Below are 24,288 nucleotides of genomic sequence, written 5' to 3' on the forward strand. Positions count from 1 at the left end.
CAAGATTATAATGCTTCTATTCGACGAAATGAGCCTCCGCCACGAACTCGAATATAATGTTATGTATGATATGTTCGATGGCCTAGAAGATGATGGACGTGGAAATAGAACAACAAATCTCGCATCGAAAGCAATGGTCTTCATGATCAAAGGATGTTTCAAGGCGTGAAAATTTTGTATTTTCACTCTGTTTTTCGGACTGCAGCTGTGAGATATTTTGTTGGAGGTTATATACTGTTTGCAGAACGAATGTGGATTTACATTGCGTTGCTTAATATGCGACGAAGCAGGAGCAAAAGTCGAACTTTTTAAATTGTTAGCAAATGGGGAGAATGATCATGTATTTCAGCACGAGGGCCGGAAGATTTACTTGCTTGCGACCAACATCGTTACTCCCCATGGAAAAGCGTCTGGGGACGCTTTCATTTCAGTGGAAAGCTACTTGGCCATCAGAACCCCAACAAAAGTTCAATAAATAATGGAATGAAAGAGAAATAAATGGAATGCGATAAATATTTGCATAAACTTAATGCACCGCTAAATAGAAGCTTGCCATATTGATCCCTTTTTATAAAGATATTTTAGCTGATGGTGGATGAAATGTTCGAGGAAGATGAGAATTTGCTGTTCATACGTCAAGGACGATTCAACCTGGATGCGTTGGAAAATAATTCTGGAGTGTTTCGGGAACGGGAGGAAATAATAACAATCCCTCAGTAAGGGAATTCTGCATATTGGAGCCCAACATTGCTTCAATGACTCTTGCAAAAACCATGTTCACTAATTGCGAGGACGATGGTGACGTAAAACTTTCTTTCTAATATTAAAACAGACCAGAAATAAGACAATCGCAAAAATGGTGATTACGATGAGGAAAAAGAATCAAATCCAATGGATGAAACCACAATCTTCAAGCGGCAGCAGAGAGATATTTCGATGGATATGCTATCCAAAAGAAGTGGATAAAAAGAATTTCCTGGGACAAATATGGTGGCAACATAACAAAGATTGGTCAGCTCACAGAAATGACAGAGGTATTTCTGTCATTCAAGAATTATGCAGACGACAAATTCTTCCAAGTCATCCAAAGCCACTTTAAAATTTTCATCAAAGTTTTTGACGATGAATTGCTTACAGCTGAAAATACCTCATGTATATCACGATGATGAGTGCCACCACTATAGAATTGCAATTTTGGACCATTTGACTTCGACGTAAAAACGGCAAATGGTTAAAAGAAAAGGAAGTAAAAAAAGAGTACATAACAAATAAAGTTTCGGAGGACGTTTTTGGACAGATGACCGTTAAATTGTAAATCGTTTATGTAATAAAGAGTTTTTGCCTCCTTTATTAATAAATTTTTTAAATCAAAAAAATTTAAGTAGTTTTTTGTTTAATTTTCACAAGTCATATAACTTAAGTTTTTTATTCCATAAATTTTAACCGCATTGAGCTATTTTAATTTTTTAACGATTACTAGCATTAAATTTTTATATGGAATCAAAACTCCATTGGTTAATAATTTTATTTCTCAATATACAGTCAAATTGTGATGATTTCTTTATGTTTAACTAATTTTAGTTAGTTTTACTAATGTACTCTAACTCCCAAAGCTGTGATACTAAATTGATTTTTATTGAATTTTAACCTTTTTTGAGACTGACAAAGAATGTGCGGACCGGTTCATAAGGTAATCCGTCTTGAATTTTGGGCTTCCCATAAGAAATACACGTAAACAAGTGTTCGCCTATCGCTACGGTTATATTTACATACTAAAATGTGTACATATTTATTAAGATTTTGTGTTCGATGTTTCTACGAAATATATTTCATTAAAATTAATGAACGCCATTCAAACAATATTTATTGAAAAAAAATGTTTAAGGCTCATTTAGACTATTCAATCCTTTGTGATACCACATTAACTAAAAGTACCTATTACATATAGGCATTTATAGTTTTAACCGTTGAACCCACCCAATTATTTTCTTCTGTTGAACCAAACTATCTGTTCCAATAACAAAGCAACTTTAAAGCAATCCATAGACTTCTGGTCTGCAAATGCGATTAACTTAAATCGTCCTACAACTTTTCTAGCACCTTTGAGTACACACCAGACATCGCGTTCTCATTTTCATTGAATTTCGCTGCATGGTGGCTTAGTCTAAAAGTACTTATTACGGAAAGTTTATTTACATCCAATTTCTCATGTCCGAAACGAACGCTATCGTTCGACTGAAATGCCAAAAACAGCTGATTTTCCTTTATAAATTCAGCTGTTTTGGGCATTCTAGTCGAACGAAAGCATTCGTTTCGGATATGAGAAACTGGATGTAAATTCGATATATGAAACACACGTCCATACAGTTCGAAGTTTGAATAGACATATGAACATATACACTCTAAGGCATCGTCTCCATTTCTATCCCAAACGCCATCGTTTTTCCGAGAGATTTACTGGAAATGTTTACCATTACATGTTTAGCAGCTCCAGATTTGTAAGGATTTGAGAAAATAAATTTATAACATATTGTCATATGCAAATTCGATACTATCGGAATTTTCGCAATAACTAATTATTTTCCATTTGAAATGGTTTTCATTAAACACAAGAATGATAATTTTTCTTGTGCGTTAGGAACCCACATTTTAATGATTTTAGAAATAGCAAGAACAACGAAAAACGCTACTTCAAGTGCTACTTACTAAGGTCCATTGAGAACATGTTGACATTATTTGATTTTAAATAAATCCTTCAGACTCGGTGAATGCTACAATGTACAAAAAACATTAGGCTCAAGATTTTATCACCAACATCACGATGAAAATCATTGTAAAATTTACCACAATAGACGGAATAATCTTAATGAGCCTAAAATAGATCGGGCTGCCACGTTAACCTATCGTTCTAAATTTGATATTTTAATATGTGTTATCTTGGGTTTTCTGGTGTTTATTGTATGGGAAAAAATATTTGCTACAAAACAAAAGGAGATGCAATTTATTTCAAGCAAAGCCGACAAATTTAGGAATAAATTATCGAACATAGTACCCAAAGACAATAGAATAGAAGAAGATGGGAAATTGGCTGTTGAGAACATCAAACAATTGACGGCGCTAGGTCCCTACTTGCCGTTTACACGTTTGGTTTGACACATTAAAATGCAAATAAAAGGCAATTAAGGGTTGGAAACATCTTGGAAAAAGCGGGAAAATATAAATTTTTTTATTGCTCAAAATTTAACATTGTTCGATTAAAAAATTAAGTTTTTCATTAAAAAATGCAAATAAAAATAAAAACATGTACGGATCTAGCGCCGTTAATGCTACATTGGGCATGACGCAAGCCAATTTCCCATCTTGTAAAGTGTATTGGCTTTGATAGTACCCACCTTCCCAGCAAAAACTAGGTAACCACTTCTCATTACGATTTGCACTACTAGGAATAAAACGGTCATTACACATTGCATTACATTGCGGTGAGTTATAATGACTAACTTATAAAGACAATAGGTAATATTTGAATTCTTATTGTCAAAATGTAATGCAGTTAGCTGTTATGCGCTTTACAGACTATCAGTTATTCCGGACGACAGTGCTCGTGTTGAACATATCCCATATATCGTGCACATTATAAGTTAAGTCCGAAGGCATAATCGATACTGCTGCATGTTTATGGGATCGATAACACATTTACCGATTATTTATTCATCGCCGACAAGTCACATCGATCCGACACACTGTAAGATTCTTTACAAACACAGACATTACGTCCGGAATAACTGATAGTCTGTAAAGCGCATCAATGGCTTAATAAATATAATAAATGATGGTATCATTAGGTATAATTATTCATTATTCATAACTGAGCATTTACTTAAAAAACTCAAAATGAATATGTAATGTAACGGTAATTCTGAAAATTTTTCCGTTAACGATTATTCTTCACAAATATTTCATAATAATTGTGTTTTACATTAATGACACTGCCATATTATGTTTTAAACAAATGCTTTATTATACCTCATTCATATTATACTTCCAGAATCCACTTTAACTAGATTTCAACTATCATTTGCCTTATAAAAAGGGATTCAAAGTCGACTTTCGAATGGGCTATTAGGAATATTATAACGAATCCAATTCAACAACCTACACAGACAAAAAAAATTTCACGGAAAAATTTCCAATTTATACCTTGTCGCACTAGACACGAAACCGTAAACGAGGATTTTGGCCGAAATCCTCCTAGATATCAGTAGATTTGCAATAGGCAAATATCAGCTGGCTCGTGGAGGATTTCAACAAAATCTCCTTCAAAATCCTCTATACTGCCTTGTACAACCTGCCCCAATATTTCTTGTAGATGAATGTGTGTGTGTGCGTGTACAAAGATTATAGATTTGAAGAAGATAGGAAATTGGCTTGCGTCATACCAAATGTTGCATTTACCATGTTAGTTCAATACATGTTTGTAATCTTTTAGTTGCTTTTCGTTTTTATTTTTTAAATGAAAAATTTAACTTTCTTAATGAAACAATGTTAAATTTTAGGCAACAACAAAAAAAATTATATTTTCCCCTTTATGGAAATTTATTTCGTGCTCTTAATTTCTTTTTATTTGCATTTTAATGCTATGTCAATACTTGTCGTATACGCGTTTGGTTCGAGTATTAAACTAATCTGGTAAACGGTTCGATCTCCTCAGTAGCTAATTTCCTATCTTCCTACAATTTATAATCTTTGTGCGTGTACACATACGGGTTTGATATATTTACAAACAGCTGGCCAGTCCGAACACTTGAGATTTGTAAAGAGATTTGAGTTCTAAATAGAGAGATTTCGTGCCTAGTGCGAACGTAGTATTAATTTATTTATTTAATTTAATATTCAATTAAAAATGTAATTGATTCAACAAATTTTTTAATTGAAACAAAAATTAATAGTATCAATTAATTTTTTAATTGATACTATCATTCCTCTGATTGAAGACATTTAAATTAAACAATTGGATCAATTAATTTCGTGATTGAATCTGAAATTTTTTTTTTGTGTGTACATTAATAACTATATTGATAATAATAAATTATTGCGTCTTATATTATTTATATGAATATATTAACATTTTTGCTTTTTTTTTAATTTATAAAATATTCGTTTCTATTCAAATAGTGTCCATACAACAGCATTACTCGACATATTTCGAACCATCGTAATCGGCGAGAAACGTCATTATTTGCGAGATTTGGTTACCTGAGACAATAAGTAGTTATTTTTCAAACTTTGGTATATCTACAAATAAGTTATTACATATTAGGTGATTATATGCTTTAAAAGCACTACTTATTTCGTGGCCGAAGGTAAGCCTGGGTTGAAGTACTTTCCTACTAGGACATGCGTATGTAAATGTAATCCGGAGCGATGCCAATTAATAAGTGGTTATTAATTTTTAAATATACTTACCAACAAGATTACCGGGTAATGAGAGTTTCTGGTGGGTTACAATACAAAAAATAAACGCCAAACCTAGCTGCAAAAATGCTAAAATGGCCACACTGGTACCCTAGGTGCATACCAAAACTCTCTTCCGATTATCTCAAATTGTCTGATACGTTACGTTTCCACTATTTAATTAGTTAGGAGTAATTGAATGTTGCTGCAACATTTCATACTATCGTTATTTGTTTGTTTAGTTCGGTTCGCAACAAACTTTCAGTTCACTTTAGTGACTCGTCGCGAGAGAACGTTAAATAAAATATATAACGGAAAACAAGCAACTTTGTTTGAATTGTTTCTCTTTCTATCTCACTCAAATATACAAAATATGGAAAAAAGTGTTAAATTGTAAAAAAGTAATAATTTTCACAGACTGTATTTTATGCAAACGGAAATAAAAAATTTGCGTTATCCAAGTGATTTGGTAAAGGACGTTTTTATTCAAAAAAGTTTCGTGCCGTTTTACGCGTTGGCAAATTGGATTTCTTTGTTATAAGTTATTGCGAAGAGAAAAACAAAAAAATCCATATTTCTTGGATTCGTTTATAGATATTTTAGGCAATGGCAAATGTTCCCATTAATATTTCATGTTTGGGCCATGTTTGCAATAGGCTTTTGTAATTCAATTTTCCTTTCTAATAACAATAACAGGAACATGCAAACATAAATACATACATATCTATATATAGAGAAGACAATTATATACAAAGAAAAAGAGTGTGCAATTAAAGTTCCAAACAAATTCAACAGCGGATAGTGAGAGAGCCAACAATATCTTGTGTATATATTGCACTTCATAACAAAAACAATAGTAAACCAAAATCCATACAAACAACAACAATTTCAAGTTGAGTTTTTTTCTCATAATAGCCGTAGATACAAGATACATATGGGTTGGTAGAGAGCAAGAATACAATGTAAATAGAAGGGAGATATAAACAACAACACAATACAATACAAACGTCGTAATTGCAGAAATCAGCTGTCTATCCCCAATATGGGCATATGGGGGTTATTTATAAACAAAATAAAGATTGCATAGACAATGGGGCGATACACACGCAAAAAAATAATTCTTTCCTCCCAAACGAAATTTTAGACAAACAAAGTTCGTTTCTCATTTGCTTTTCGCTGTAAGGAAGTGTATTTGGAAGAAAAGTATATACTTTTTGTGATAAACGTTTATTCTTTTCCAGGATGTAAAAACAATTTCATAAAGACTAGCTCAAAAAAAAACATTATTTTCTTGCTAATTGCATTGTCCCTCACATCTTTCTCACATCCACGAGGATTTTTAGTTCTTAACACCTTTTCCTGTAATACCAACAATGTAGAAGAAATTATACGATTTTATAAATTTTTAAATTTTTTTTACCTTTCGCCTGGACGGAGAATCGAACCGCGGACCATGCACTTTGTAAGCCAACACACTAACCACTGAGCTATGTACCAGTTATGGTCATCAATAGATAAATATCCATATAAGTTATATTTATATAGCATAGCTTGCGGCGCCCACGAACCGAATAAACAAAGTTTATTTAACAGAAACAAACATTTAGTTTGGCACCGTGGAGCAGTGGTAGCTACGTCCGACTCTCATGCCAAGGGTCGTGGGTTCGATCCCTGCTTCGACCAAAGTTTTTTTTTTGCTTTTGTTTTTTTTTTTCAATATATTTCAGATATTTTCGGAAGATTCCGAAAAAATGTTCAACATTACATTGTGCTATATTAAATTTTGAACTGTAAAATGTGTCTTATTAAAGACCTAAAGTCAGAAAAGAACAGTGTTTGATATAAACGAAATGGACTGTGTTGTTGTTTCAAAAATAACTTTTTTTATTAAAAAAATAAAAATTTTATAACAAACGAATTTTTTTGGTGATAAAAGTATAAAATTTTCGAAGCAATTCAAAAAACTCTAACAAAAGAAAAACGTTTTCGGTACACGTTTTCCAAACGTTTTTTTTCTTTGCGTGCAGTGGGGAAAGTTTTGTAGCACCTTGAAATAGGCGAAGAAAATAAAATCAAAATTTTAGATTATATATTCTCTCCCTTTTCATACCAAAGTAAGATTTCAAATATCAAATTTCCGTCGTAATATGAATCTGGTATAAAACTACCAGCTTCTTTATTTAAAATGTATATACATTTTCTAAATTTCTATCAATATTTCAAAATACATACTTTTAGTTACAAGACAAATATATACTATATACACTGCAACTGAGTGCTCAACCGTCCTAAATATTAAAAAAGAGAAGGCCAAAAACATTTAAAATTCATAAAAACTACTGTTAAATTTTTTTGTTTTATGAATTGGAAAATACGTATTAATTAAGAAAAATAAGCCACTCAAGTTCTCCGAACACAAGTCAAACAAAACTAAAACAAACGAATCTTAAGAAGAAGAGAAGTGATAAACATTACAACGCCACTGACAAACAAAACCAAAGGCAGCTAAAAAGCAGCGTTTTTTTTAATCATGCCATTCATTTCAAAAGATTGGCGGTCGCCAGGTGAAGCCTGGGTAAAAACCGATGAAGGTTGGGAAAGACTAAAGGTGCTCGAATGCGGTAAAAGAAAACGGTAAGTTTTATATATCTATGTGATAGTGTCCATAAGATATTTGTCATTTTTATGACGATAATACAGTGCACAAAAAAGTCTGTGGTTAAATTGATGATAAAATTAAGTTATTTTTATTGCAAATAATTTATTTTGTTTTTGTTTGTTTATTTTTGTGATTTTTTAAACTTATTAATCTATTTATTTCATGCTTACACTTATAATTAAGTTACATTCATAAGGGAATAAAGTTATGGCATCACAGGTCTTAAGCGTATGACATTTTCTTTACCAAAAATTTAATGAACTATACGTTTATATAAATTTCAATGACCATACAAAGAAGTTCAATGCTAACTAAAACAGAAAAAACAGTTTGTACAATTCTCCAAAATAGTAAGAAATATATTAAGTCTCTGAATTTAGTTATTTTTTCTTCTATAAGTAAGAACAATTTTGTAAATGGTAGTTAAAATATCCACAAATGCCATTAAATTGCCCAGCAAAAACTCTCATTACCCGGTAATCTTGTAGGTAAGCCTATTTAAAAATTAATAACCACTTATTAATTGGCATCGCTTCGGATTACATTTACATACGCATGTCCTAGAAGGAAAGTACTTCTCCCCAGGCATACTTTCGGTCATAAAATAAGTAGTGCGTTTAAAACATATAGTCACCTAATATGTAATGACTTATTCGTAGATACACCAAAGCTTGCAAAATAGCCACTTATTGTCTCAGGCAACCAAATCTCGAAAATATTGATTTCTATCGCCGATTACAATGATCAAAATATGGCGAGTGATGCTGTAATAGAAGAACTACTTGAATAGAAACGAATATTGTATAAATAAACAAGTATATACAGCAGTAAGTTCGGCCGGGCCGAATTTTAAATACTCACCACCATGAACCAAATATTAGGGTTTCCTTTGAAATTTCAGGAGGGCTTGAGGACATTTCCGGAAGATAAATTTAAAGATTTCACCTATGAGGACTATATCAGATTCTGGATTTATAAGAACCATTTTTGTTTGAGTTTTAGAGGAATCATCAACATCTCTCGTAAGTGTGCAAGAAAATTATAAAATAACGTCTTGATTTGAAATCTTAAATCTGTAGATTTTCACCCGAAAGGTAAAATTTGGAAATTTTATATTGAGTTTCAAGCAATTTTCATGATCAGTTGGTCTTCTACACCCTCAAGAAGTGAAATCGGTCTATATGGATGCATTACCAAATGGACCGATAAAAACTTAATCCAATACACGTTTTTGTGAGCCTAAAATACCAGAATATTTACAATTTCAGGCAAATCAGATAAAAACTACGGTTTCTAGAAGCCCAAGGAGTTAAATCGGGAGATCGTTCTTATGGGGGCTATACTAAAATATGGAGCGATACTCACCGTTTTCGGCACACCTCTTTATGGCCCGAAAATACCTCAAGATTTCCAATTTCAGGCAAATAGGATAAAAACTTCGGATTCTAGAAGCCCAAGAAGTAAAATCGGGAAATCCGTCTATATGGGGGCTATACCAAAATATGGACCGATACTGACCATTTCGGCACATCTCTTTATGGTCCTAAAATACCTCTAGATTTCCAATTTCAGACAAATTTGATAAAAACTACGGTTTCTATAAGCCCAAGACCCCAAATCGGGAGGTCGTTTTATATGGGAATCATACCAAAACATGGACCGATACTCACAATTTTTGGCACACGTATTTGTGGTCCTACAATACCTCTAGATTTCCAATTTCAGGTAAATTGAATAAAAACTGCGGTTTCTACAAGCCCAAGAAGTAAAATCGGGAGATCGGTCTATATGGGGGCTATACCAAAATATGGACCGATGGTTAGGTTAGGTTAGGTTATGTGGCAGCCCGATGTATCAGGCTCACTTAGACTATTCAGTCCATTGTGATACCACAGTGGTGAACTTCTCTCTTATCACTGAGTGCTGCCCGATTCCATGTTAAGCTCAATGACAAGGGACCTCCTTTTTATAGCCGAGTCCGAAGGGCGTTCCACATTCCAGTGAAACCACTTAGAGAAGCTTTGAAACCCTCAGAAATGTCACCAGCATTACTGAGGTAGGATAATCCATCGCTGAAAAACTTTTTGGTGTTCGGTCGTAGCAGGAATCGAACCCACGACCTTGTGTATGCAAGGCGGGCATGTTAACCATTGCACCACGGTGGCTCCCAAAATATGGACCGATACTCACCATTTTCGGCACACCTATTTATGGTCCTAAAATACATCTAGATTTCCAATTTCAGGCAAATTGGATAAAAACTACGGTTTCTATAAGCCCAAGACCCCAAATCGGGAGGTCGGTTTATATGGGCACCATACCAAAACATGGACCGATGCTCACCATTTTTGGCACACCTCTTTACGGTTCTAAAGTACCTCTCGATTTCCAAATTCAGATAAATTGGATAAAAACTGCGGTTTGTATAAGCCGAAGAAGTAAAATCGGGAGATCGGTCTATATGGGGGCTATACCAAAACATGGACCGATACTCACCATTTTTGGCACACCTCTTTATGGTCATAAAATACCTCTAGATTTCAAATTTCAGGCAAATTGGATAAAAACTGCAGTTTCTATAAGCCCAAGAAGTAAAATCGGGAGATCGGTCTATATGGGGGCTATACCAAAATATGGATCGATACTCACAATTTTTGGCACACGTATTTGTGGTCCTACAATACCTCTAGATTTCCAATTTCAGGCAAATTGGATAAAAACTACGATTTCTATAAGCCCAAGACCCCAAATCGGGAGGTCGGTTTATATGGGGACTATATCAAAACCTGGACCGATATAGCCCATCTTCGAACCTGACCTGCCTGCAGACAAAAGACGAATTTGTGCAAAATTTCAGCACGATTGCTTCATTATTGAAGACTGTGGCGTGATTACAACAGACAGACAGACAGACAGACAGACTGACGGACAGACGGACATCGTTATATCGTCTTAGAATTTCTCCCTGATCAAGAATATATATACTTTATATAGTCGGAAATCGATATTTCGATGTGTTACAAACGGAATGACAAACTTATTATACCCCCGTCACCATTCTATGGTGGTCGGTATAAAAAATCGAATAAATAATCTCAATAACATTACACGCAAATTAATTTCACACTTAAAACAGAAATAAATGTAGGTTGTTTAAGGGAGTTGGATTCATGAATTACGTTATAATATATCCAATAGCCAATAAGGTTCAAAATCTTCTTAAAGTGTATTTTAAGTCTCTTTTTTATAAGGCAAATGGCATTTGAAATTTAGTTTAAGCGCATTTTGGAAGTGTAATGTGAATGAGGTATAAGAAAGCATTTATTTAAAACATAATATGATAATGTCATTAAACACAATTATTATGAAATATTTGTGATAAAAATTACTTAACGGAAAAATTTTCAGAATTACCGTTACATTACATATTCTTCTTGATTTTTTATGTAAGTGCTCGATTATGTGAATAATTATACCTAATGGTACCATCATTTATTCTATTTTATTAATTCGTTAACTACAACTGCCTAAAAATTTGAGAATAACAATTCGAAAATTACCGAGAAGTATTTATTTTTGTCATTACAAGTTAGTCATTATAACTCGCCGCAATGTAATGCAACGTGTATTGACAGCTTTACTCCTGGTAATGTCAATTGTAATGAGATGTGGTTACCTAGTTTTTGCTGGGTGTGTTTATAATGACAACAGATTATGGGAATCTCAAAAAATAGAGTACAAATTGGACAGTTAAATTTTTAAACGAAGTAGTTCATTTTCCCATTAAACAGTTTACTAAATTTCTGTGTGTTCTTTAAGCTCTCTTAATAACTCAAGTGAAGTTCTTGATACCCGTCAGTGCTGCTGTTTTATCGGAATTTTGTTGACGTTTTTCCTCAAAAAATAGAAAATGCCGATTTTTAATTTTTCCTCGAAAATTACGATATTAGCTCCGTTAGAATTTTTTTTTAATTTCCCAAATTTTAGAAAATATTGAAATAAATTAAAAAAATGTGTACAACAAAATCATGGTTCTTCCACACTCCATAGCAAATGTGGAACAAATTTTTAGTAAATAACTCAAGTTGTTTTAATGCTAAAATTGACAATGACTTACTCAGAATGTGTAATACAAAAATTTACTAACTATAATAGAATTATAAAATAACAACATGCAGACATAACTATCTGAAAAACTAATTTTCTGTTTTTATATAAAATACATACTTTTGATTTTGGAAAACGTGCACCGAAAACATATTTCTTTTCTTAGGGTTTTTTGAAGTTCTTCGAAAATTTCAAACTTTTATCACCAAATTTTTTTTTTGTTACAAAACTTTTATTTTTGCAATAAAAAAATAATTTTTGATCCAAAAGCACAGTCCATTTCGTTTATATCAAACAATGTTCTTTTCGTGATATGTTATTATCGACTTTTACATTTTGCTTCCTAAAGGGTGATTTGTTAAGAGCTTGATAACTTTTTTTTTTAAAAAAACGCATAAAATTTGCAAAATCTCATCGGTTCTTTATTTGAAACGTTAGATTGGTCCATGACATTTACTTTTTGAAGATAATTTCATTTAAATGTTGACCGCGGCTGCGTCTTAGGTGATCCATTCGGAAAGTCCAATTTTGGGCAACTTTTTCGAGCATTTCGGCCGGAATAGCCCGAATTTCTTCGGAAATGTTGTCTTCCAAAGCTGGAATAGTTGCTGGCTTATTTCTGTAGACTTTAGACTTGACGTAGCCCCACAAAAAATAGTCTAAAGGCGTCAAATCGCATGATCTTGGTGGCCAACTTACCGGTCCATTTCTTGAGATGAATTGTTCTCCGAAGTTTTCCCTCAAAATGGCCATAGAATCGCGAGCTGTGTGGCATGTAGCGCCATCTTGTTGAAACCACATGTCAACCAAGTTCAGTTCTTCCATTTTTGGCAACAAAAAGTTTGTTAGCATCGAACGATAGCGATCGCCATTCACCGTAACGTTGCGTCCAACAGCATCTTTGAAAAAATACGGTCCAATGATTCCACCAGCGTACAAACCACACCAAACAGTGCATTTTTCGGGATGCATGGGCAGTTCTTGAACGGCTTCTGGTTGCTCTTCACTCCAAATGCGGCAATTTTGCTTATTTACGTAGCCATTCAACCAGAAATGAGCCTCATCGCTGAACAAAATTTGTCGATAGAAAAGCGGATTTTCTGCCACTGATTTTGGTAATAAAATTCAATGATTTGCAAGCGTTGCTCGTTAGTAAGTCTATTCATGATGAAATGTCAAAGCATACTGAGCATCTTTCTCTTTGACACCATGTCTGAAATCCCACGTGATCTGTCAAATACTAATGCATGAAAATCCTAACCTCAAAAGAATCACCCTTTATTTGAAATACGGGGATAAACTCTATTGGCACACAAACGAAATTTTCTTTGGATAATTTTGCGAAAACTTTGCAAACTTTTTTCCATGGTCCTAAATATCCAAATTACACTAGTTTACAAAAAAATCAAGTACACTTGATGAAAATCAACTTTTCTTATGTATTTTGATCTGCTGAATTCGAAAACATTTAAAAAAATTTTTTTATGGAACAGTTTTTGAAATATCCCGTATTTTTAAATTTTCGCTCTTTTTTCACTAAACACAATATATCTCGAGGTAGAAATGTCCGATTATAACGTTGTTGGTAAAGGTAATAAGATGACGAATAATCGTGTGTAGTTGGATCTGTGATAAGTTAAGTGGTTCAAATATCAATGCGAAAAGTCAAAATTTTCAAAAAAAAATCGTATATTACAATGGACCTTTTCCGCCAGAAAAGTATAAACTATTAAAAAAAATTTTTCTCTTCATGGTCATATAGATGATAATCTAACGTAAGTAATAAGACCAACTAGAAGAAAAACGACCGAAAAATGGCAAAGTTATAAGCAATTGAATGATGTGAAAATATTCAAATATGAGCCACTCACCCACACAAAAATGCATTTCTCTGTGGCCGAGAGAAATTTTTGTGTGGGTGATTGGCTCATATTTGCATGATTTGCCATCGGATTCGTTCACTCAATTGCTTATAACTTTGTCAAAAACAATTTTTTTTAAATGGTTTGGTTATAACTCGAGATATATTGCATTTAGTGAAGAAAGAGCGAACATTTAAAAATAACGGGATATTTCAAAAACTGTTCCATAAAACATTTTTAAACATTTTTTCGAATTCAACAGCTCAAAATACATATTCATGTACAACTTTTTGCCACAATTTTCAACGCCAAGAATGACAAGTTTTATTTTATTTTATAAAACAATTGCATTTACAAGAAAACTGTAAACGACGTTCCCAAAACACTTACATTTGCGAGCAAACTGTAAACAAAGTTTGCAAAACACTTGCATTTACAAGCAAATTGTCAATGACGTTCCAAAACACTTACATTTACAAACAAAATGTAAACAACGTTTGCAAAACACTTGCATTTGCAAGCAAATTCTCAACGACGCTCAAAACTCTAATTTATGCCAGCTTGCCAATATGCTTGCTGGGTTGTCGTTCTTATTGCACACAATCACAAAATTAATTGATCCAATTAATTTTTTAATTGAAATGTCTTCATAAGCGACAGTATCAATCACAGTTTTAATTGGGCATAGGTTAGGTTAGGTGGCAGCCCGATGTATCAGGCTCACTTAGACTATTCAGTCCATTGTGATACCACATTGGTGAACTTCTCTCTTATCACTGAGTGCTGCCCATGTTAAGCTCAATGACAAGGGACCTCCTTTTTATAGCCGAGTCCGAACGGCGTTTCTCAGTGAAACCACTTAGAGAAGCTTTAAACCCCTCAGATATGTCACCAGCATTACTGAGGTGGGATAATCCACAGCTGAAAAACTTTTTGGTGTTCGGTCGAAGCAGGAATCGAACCCACGACCTTGTGTATGCAAGGCGGTCATGCTAACCATTGCACCACGGTGGGTCCCTTTAATTGGGTATAAAAATTAATTGATTTCATTCGTTCATTTCAATTAAGTTTTTAATTGATTCAATTAAATTTTTATTTGATGTTGCTTGTTGCTTTGATTTAAAAGTTGATTGCTTTAAATACATTTTTAATTCAAATAAATATCCGTAATTGATTAAAAGGATAATAGTATAAATTTTTAATTGAAAAAGTTTTCAACTCTATTCAACTTTTTAATTGGGAATATTTTGGTAATATTTTTCTGCATTTCTTTCCCTAAGGGAAATTAGGCAAATTTCCACTGACGGACCTATCCCTGGAGATGTACCGATGCTCTAGTATATCTATCTTTCCCATTTAATTTTAATTTTCGTATATAAAGGGTAATTATTTAGCTATTACATTTCGTGTTTTGTTTCACGGTAGAACATATTCAGTTTGGTTTATAATGTAACCATGAATTTTTTTTACAAACGAAGAAGTGCCGTCAACATTTGCATGAAATAATCTTCAAACCTTAAATTAAAATTGTTCCCCATGTTCCGATATTCGGAATTGCAAATCGCAAGAACTTATTTTTCTTCTAACGGAAAGATAGATAGATACTCTCGGTCTCCAAAACAAATTTAATTTGAACCTCTCATTAAAGTGAACTGATTGTTAAGAAAGTATGACCAAAGGAAAATTTTGCGATTCCTAATTTCGGAACATGGGGATTCATGAAGTTTTCTAAATTTTATGTGTTTTTAATTTTCCTATAGCACTTTATAGTGAATATTCCGTGATTGTTTACATTTCTTTTTCTCTTTGAACAAATATAATATTAACCCACATTTTCATGAAGCTCCGTCAACTGAACTATTGCCTTACATATGATCCCATACGAGTATCTTTGTATGTTTATGTCTAATAATAAGCCACTGCTGAGGCATCATTCGACAAAAAAAGTTGATTTACAACATGCTACGTAACAGCGAAAATTTGATTGAACTTAATTCCATTGCTGTGCATGGAAGTGCATTGTTATACACCCAGAATAATAAATTTGTTATTAGGAGTAATCTGAGGATACAAGGTGACTTTTATACCTTCTACACCCAGAAAAAAGTGCCTTCGAAACTAAAGGAAAAAATGTTTATCAATTTAGTTTAGTCATTTTGTTTCCATTAAGTTAAATTTTTGTGTGAAATAATAAAATTTACTTGTTTCAGTAAAAAAATCCTAAACTGAAAGCAGTTAGGAATAGATCATTAACTAGAATAAGGCATGGAATTTTACTTATACTGTTTCCTTCGCTGGGTATAAGAATTTACTACAGAACAGGAAAATTTTATTCGCTGATAACAAAGCATTCGTAAAAATAAACAAAAACCGAACTAAAACCAAGTTTCCTCAAATTAAGTGAAATTTCTTATAAAATGATAATTCTGACTTCCTTAATTATAGCAAGCTTATCATACATACGAATAACACTTGGCATAGAAAAATATTTTAGTTCATTCGTACTAAGAATTATTCAATCCTTTCAAAATTTAAGGAAACACACTTGTTAGAATATAGGAAATTTTCCTATATTTCTTTTATCTACCTGTAATCGATACCTGTCATCGATGTAATCGATATGTTTGCGCGTGGGTTGTTTTTTTTAGTTGGAATCTCGTTGTTATGGTATACGGAGAGATTGTTAAATAATAATATAGTAAAACAATATAATAAATAATAAATAAAATATTTGTTATTTTAAATTAGTGAGAAAATTTTTCGTTTTTACAAAATTATTGAACATAAATAACAAACAATAAGTCTATCAATGTTCGTGATGGTGTTTAAAGAACGAAAACAGCAACAGAATTCATACAGTGACGCTAATCTATAATTGATAATTTACAGAATTATGATAATTTACAGAATTAAGAAAGACTAATTCCAAAATGGATCGGCTCAGCCATTAATTCGCCTCCGCTAAGCTAAAACACTTAGCTGCCTTCGACAAAAATGTGCCGACTACTTTGGATGTTTTAAGATTCAATTGTTGAGCTTAATATCTTCATACATCTCTGTTCTCTGTATGAAATTTCTTCATGTGTAACTTAAAATTATCGTCTACATGCTATGTGTTTTCTTTTCGTATGGACAAGGAAGCTAATGACATTTAGGATATTATATGGATACTCGTAGTAAAAGTAATTACAATCGTGTCTATTAATTCCGCAAAACAAAAATCACACTGGAAAATGTTTTTCCACATTGCAATTAAAGTAAATCGTGGCATGTGAAAATGCTTTGCACCCACTAAAACCGAAAATACATATGAAAGAGCACAAATAGGGAAAGAGACAATGTAATCTCATAAAATGTTGATATAACCATATATGATATAAAGGTAAACATGGGAAATTTGAAAAAAAAACTGAAAGAGGTGTCAAATCAAGTACTTGTCTTCTCCTACTTATACTAGGAAATAAGGTTTGATTGTCGATTTAATGCATAGAACGCCACGAAATATAGGAAAACATTTTTCAGGACCATCTGTCCATTTTTTCCACTTCCGGTGAAGTTCTTTTTAATTAAGTTGTTTTATCTTGAAAAATCCGCTATTTGGCCATTCTATGTTAAGAGAAAAATGACACTTTTGGCAATTTCATATCCCAAAAAAAAAAAAAAATAAATAATAAAATTTATAACGAAGTAAAAAATAAACAATGAAAATAAAGCCCTGCGCCACACTGTGGAACAGGGTATTATAAGTTAGTGCATATGTTTGCAACACCCAGAAGGAAACGAGATAGACACATGGTGTCTTTGGCACAGATGCTCAGGGTGGGCTCCTGAGTCTATATAGCCATGTCCGTCTGTCTGTGAACACATATTTGTGATCAAGCCTAGATCGCACTTTTAGTCCAATCGGCTTCAAATTTGGCACAAGTATGTATTTTGGGCCTCAATAGAACCCTATTGATTTTGGAAATCGGTTCAGATTTAGGTACAGCCCCCATATATATCTTTCGCACTTATATGACTCCAGAAGCCAGAGTTTTACTCCGATTTATGTGGAATTTTGCACAGAGAGTAGAATTAACATTCTTAATATGCATGCCAAATCCAAATCGGATCAGATTTAGATATAGCTCCCATATATATCTTTCGCCCGATTTACACTCATATGATCACAGAGGTCATAGTTTCACTCAGATTTACGTGTAATTCTGCGCATGGAGTAAAATTAACATTCTTACTATGCATGCCGAATTTTGTTGAAATCGGTTCAGATTTAGATATAGCTCCCATATATATCTTTCTCCCGATATGGACTAATATCACAACTGAGGCCATAGTTTTACTCCGATTTACGTGAAATTTTTCACAGGGAGTCAAGTTAACATTCTAACTGTGTGTGCCGAATTTAGTTCAAATCGGTTCAGATTTTGATATAGCTCCCATATATATCTGTGGATTTATGACAAACCCCATAAGTCTAAAAACTCAATTTTACAGGAGAGCGAAAATACACTTTTAAGGGGTCACAAAAACATCTGTAGAAAAGATCTGGAAAATGTTTAATATTTATGTGATTAACCTTTTCGATAGCTTATTTTTAGACTTTGACAAAACGACCTAGCACCACCCGATTCAGAGATAGGACAATTTCTCAAAGATTTTATGTCGTGTGTAGTTTTTGAAGGCGCATCTTTCTGTGTTTACAGATTTTTAATATCCACCCTAGATCGGGAGATATAGCATGGTGAAAACAACATAAGACGCGACTTTTTTAAGTTTAATTTTGACAAAACAACATATCTTATCATATCTTGTAAAATAAAATCGAAATACTTGTATGACACTTTTGACAAAACAACATAAGTCCACATAAGGTTTGTGTAAATAAATTATCATATGACAAAACAACATAAGTCGGTAATTCCTAATTTTCGCTGAATCGGGGGGTGTTAGGTATTTTTGGCAAAGTCTAAAAATAAGCTATAGAAAAGTCTTTCACCTAAATATTAAACATTTTCTAGATCTTTTCTACAGAAGTTTTTGTGACTCCTTAAAGGTGTAAAATTGAGTTTTTAGACTTATGGGTTTTTGTCATAAATCGACTTTAGACTTTCCTTACTTGTTTTATTTGCACTAATTCCGGATTACAAGTTTGTGATCAATACTACGCTTTTGTAAGCTCTTGTTTTGCTGGGTTTGATTAATAAGCAAGTAATGGAAGAGAGACGATAACTTTGTTACTTAGTTTGGGTCAAATGGGTAAAAATTCATAAATAGCTATTTGTGACACGAACACCCAGAAAAAAGTGACGCCTTCTTTAAGTTAAAATGAATTCATTGCGAAGAAAGTTGAATTTCTTAAACATGTTCTATTATTTAAATTATAGAATTTGAGACCATTACATGGTCGGGAAAATCATGTACATGACCATTCAATTTTTTTTTTTTTACTTTTTTCCAGAGAAAAAGTATTTTTATAGGTTACGTATAGACATATCTAAAACCATTACATGGACATAAAGACCATGTACATTGTTTTCGTGACCATTTAATTTTTAAATTTTTTTGTAATTTTACTAATACTGTTTTCAGCGAAGAAAAAGAAAATTTTATTCACTGATAACAAAGCATTCGTAAAAATAAACAAAACCCGAACTAAAACCAAGTTTCCTCAAATTTAGTAAAGTTTCTTATATAATGATAAATTTATTTATTTATTTTATTTATTTATATTGCTACTACGAAGTATTCAATCCTTTCAAAACATAAGGAAACACACTTATTAGAATATAGGAAAATTTCCTACATTTCTTTTATCTACCTGTAATCGATACCTGTCATCGATATGTTTGCGCGTGGGTTGTTTTTTAGTTGGAATCGCGTTGTTATGGTATGCGGAGAGATTGTTAAAAAATAAATATAATATTTGTTATTTTAAATTAGTGAGAAAAATTTTCGTTTTTTGAAAATTGGTTTATAAAAAAAGAAAACACCAGCAGAATAACAACCCCTTCATTCGACTTCATTTTGGAATCTTCGATTATCAGGTAATATTTAGTGACGCTAACCTTTTGTGAAAAAATTGGTTTAGGATTTTTTGTTTATTGTTTATATATTTATATTGAAATTGTAAAAGGTGGACAAAATTGCTAGGCAGCAACTTATTCAAAGGGAACGGTACTAGAAGAAGAAAAAATGTGTTTTAATATTTCAAGGCCTGTCGATGCTGTTGATTCTAAATAAATATATTTAATATATTAATAAAACATGTATTTTATTGAAGAAAAAACTGCCTATATAAATAAATAAAATCCTATTTAAAAACGAAGATAAGCAGTTCTAATTTTGTAGTAAAAGGTTTACCACAAATATGTAAGATTTATCCAAATGAATGAAAAAAGTTCAATAAAATCATTCCATATATGCATTCAATTCAGTTACATTTTTTTCATTCTGTGGTATAGTGGTACATAAATATAGGAAAATGTTAACTAATATATGGAATGCATTCTACCTAATTTCTACGAAAATCATATCGTTCAAACAAATAAAAATGTCTTTGGCGCTATACGAAGTTCAATTTTCTTCACAATAAGTTCATTTTAACTTAAAGAAGAGGTCACTTTTTTCTGGGTGCATGTAATGTTATCAACTGTAAAATGTGTTTTTTTCTTCTCCTTGTACCTTTCACTTTTAATAAGTTGCTGCATAACGATTTTGTCCTCCTTTTACAATTTCAATGCCTTCAAATATAAAAAATCATAAACCAATTTTTTCACGAAAGGTTATCGTCCTGAATCACCCAGAAAAAAGTGCCTTCGAAACTAAAGGAAAAAATTTTCATCAATATAGTTTATCCATTTTATTTCCATTAAGGTAAATTTTTGTGAAAAATAATAAAATTTACTCGTTTCAGTAAAAAAATCCTAAACTGTAAGCAGTTAGGATTAGTTCATTAACTAGAATAAGTCATGGAATTTTACTCATACTATTTTCTTCGCTGGGTATAAGAATTTACTACTGAAAAAGAAAATTTTATTCACCGATAACAAAGCATTCGTAAAAATAAACAAAAACCGAACTAAAACCAAGTTTCCTCAAAATTAGTAAAATTTCTTATAAAATGATAATTGCGACTTCCTTTATAATAGAAAGTTTTTCATACGTACGAACAACACTTGGCATAGAAAAATATTTTAGTTCATTCGTACTAAGAAGTATGCAATCCTTTCAAAACTTAAGGAAACACACTTGTTAGAATATAGGAAATTTTCCTACATTTCTATTGTCTACCTGTAATCGATACCTGTCATCGTAATCGATGTGTTTGCGCGTGGGTGTAATCGATATATTTGCGCGTCGGTTGTTTTTTTTTAGTTGGAATCGCGTTGTTTTGGTATGCGGAGAGATTGTTAAAAAATAATATGGTAAAATAATATAATAAATAACAAATAAAATATATAAAATATTTGTTATTTTAAATTAGTGAGAAAAATTTTCGTTTTTTTAAATAAATCTATCAATGTTCGTGATAGTGTATAAAGAAAGAAAACACCAGCAGAATAACAACCCTTTCATTTGTCTTCATTTTGGAATCTTCAATTATCAGGTAATATTCAGTGACGCTAACCTTTTGCAACAAAAATGTTTTATGATTTTTTATATTTGTAGGTATTGAAATTGTAAAAGGAGGACAAAATGGTTAGGCAGCAACTTATTAAAAGTGAAAAGTACAAGAAGAAGAAAAAGTGCGTTTTACAGTTGATAATATCACACGGAAATTGGAAATAGTGGAATAATAAATTAATATTTCAAAGAGATTCGATGCTGTTGATTCTTAATAAATATATTCAATATATTAATAAAACATGTCTTTTATTGAAGATAAAATTGCTTATAGAAATAAATAAAATTGTATTTAAAAACGAAGGTAAGCAGTTCTAATTATGAAGTAAAAGTTTTACCACAAATGTGTAAGATTTGTCGAAATGAATGAAAAAATTTCAATAAAATCATTCCATATATGAATTCAAATTAGTTAAATTTTTTCATTCTGTAGTATAGTGGTATATAAATATAGGAAAATGTTAACTAATATATTCCTAATTTCTACGAAAATCACATCGTTCAAACAAATAAAAATGTCTTTGGCGCTATACGAAGTTCAACTTTCTTCACAATGAGTTCATTTTAACTTAAAGAAGGGGTCACTTTTTTCTGGGTGATGTTACCTGATGAATGAAGGGGTTGTTATTCTGTTGGTGTTTTCTTTCTTTGTCCACCATCACGAATATTGATAGACTTATTGTTTGTTATTTATGTTTAATGATTTTCAAAAAACTAACATTTTTCTCACTAATTTAAAATAACAAATATTTTATTTATTATATATACCATAACAACGCGATTCCAACTAAGGTATCAATTCCAGGTAGACAAAAGAGATATAGGAAATTTTTCTATATTCTAACAAGTATGTTTCCTTAAGTTTTGAAAGGATTGAATACTTCTTAGTACGAATGAACTAAAATATTTTTCTATGCCAAGTGTTATTCGTATGTATGATAAGCTTTCTATAATAAAGGAAGTCAGAATTATCATTTTATAAAAAATTTTACTATATTTGAGGAAACTTGGTTTTAGTTCGGGTTTTGTTTATTTTTACGAATGCTTTGTTATCAGCGAATACAATTTTCTTGTTCTGTAGTAAATTCTTATGCCCAGCGAAGAAAACAGTATTAGTAAAATTCCATGCCTTACTCTAGTTAATGAACTATTACTAACTGCTTTCAGTTTAGGATGTTTTTACTGAAACAAGTAAATTTTATTATTTCACACAAAAATTTAACTTAATGGAAATAAAATGGCTAAACTAAATTGATGAAAATTTTTTCCTTTAGTTTCGAAGACACTTTTTTCTGGGTGAAGAAACGTCATTCTAACACAACTTAACATGATAATAGGGCTATTTGTATAGGACATTCTATCAGCTGATGTGTTGATAGGCCTGAATAAACGGGCAATGGATCTCTTAGTCTAATACGGTGTGCTTATTCACCACTAAATAAAAGAAAACGAGCGTAAACAGGCATATTTGACATAACAATGTTGATATAAAAACAGTGCAACGATGTTCTACACAGTCCAGTCCAAACAAATACTTTTCTAAAATAAACTTAATATTGCCGTAAATATCATACATAGGGTACCTGCAATTGAATAAAATGACCTTTTTTCAGCCATCCATGAAGTTAATTTTGTTTCAAAAGCGTGAACGTAACTACGAATGCGTTTTTCGTTTTTGTTTTTCGTAATAGATGGATTATTTTTTTTTCCATGCATGCATTAATACAATGGTGATGATTCAAACTCCTATTTAATTTGTATAGACACTTCATACTCAACTCTTCGTATCTCTCTCTTTATGTTATTGGTCGTAGTCAAGTTTTGTGTTAAACTGGTGAGTTAATGGGACTTTATTTAAAACAATTTTATACAATCAAATTTATCAGTGTGTTTGGTTTTTGTTAACGCTTCTTCTGCCCCATTACCAGAAGGTGAAAGAAAAGTTATTTAAATTTGTACACTCAAAAAATTTTGTTATTTATAACAGCAAAAAAGTTTGCTAAAACATCAGTTTTTTGGGAAAGCAGCTAATGTCGTTGTTTTAACATCCGTTAGGTGAAGCATCTAGCATTTTTCGCCTGAAAAAGCAACCAAATACTACTGAATTAGCAAACGTGTTCGTTAAAGGTTTTTGACAAAAATTTCTGAAAATTCTGGAAGACATTGGCACTGGAAGACATTGGTGTAAATTTCTGATTCCATAACTAATGACAGAGGAAGCTTAATGAGTTCTATAACTTCTTGGGACTTTGCCACGGGAGATTAAGGAGCACTTTAAGTATGTGTGCTGTTCCAAAATAACAGATTAGAAAAAACTGTTGAAACAGCATTTTTTGTCTGCTGAAAAACAGCGGTCAGTGTTTGCCACTAACAGCAGTATTTATGAAGAACTTCCAAATGGTTTTCGCACACTGAATACTTGTGATAATTTTTGGAGGCACCGTGGTGCCCGCCTTGCAAACATACACACAAAAAAAAATGATTTCATTAGCAAATTTCAATTAATTTTTTAATTGATGATGTAAATTTTTAATTGATGTTGATTGCAAAACTTAATTCATTTTTTATTAAAAACATTAACTGGCT

General features: G+C 32.0%; 1 protein-coding gene across 5 annotated transcripts in view; it reads left to right on the forward strand.

The window, feature by feature from the left end:
- Positions 1-5,710: 5,710 nt before the first annotated feature.
- The window catches only part of LOC142233491 (F-box only protein 32), a gene marked incomplete at its 3' end in the record, with an annotated part of 42,938 nt that continues 24,360 nt past the window's right edge, over positions 5,711-24,288 (forward strand). Inside the window, 2 exon segments of one of the 5 annotated variants that reach the window (XM_075304436.1) lie at positions 5,711-5,844; positions 7,690-8,085. In XM_075304436.1, the coding sequence (XP_075160551.1) occupies positions 7,982-8,085 (104 nt within the window). 5 annotated transcript variants of the gene reach the window in all.

This window comes from Haematobia irritans, chromosome 4 (assembly GCF_050003625.1).
Source record: "Haematobia irritans isolate KBUSLIRL chromosome 4, ASM5000362v1, whole genome shotgun sequence".
Lineage (NCBI taxonomy): Eukaryota > Metazoa > Arthropoda > Insecta > Diptera > Muscidae > Haematobia > Haematobia irritans.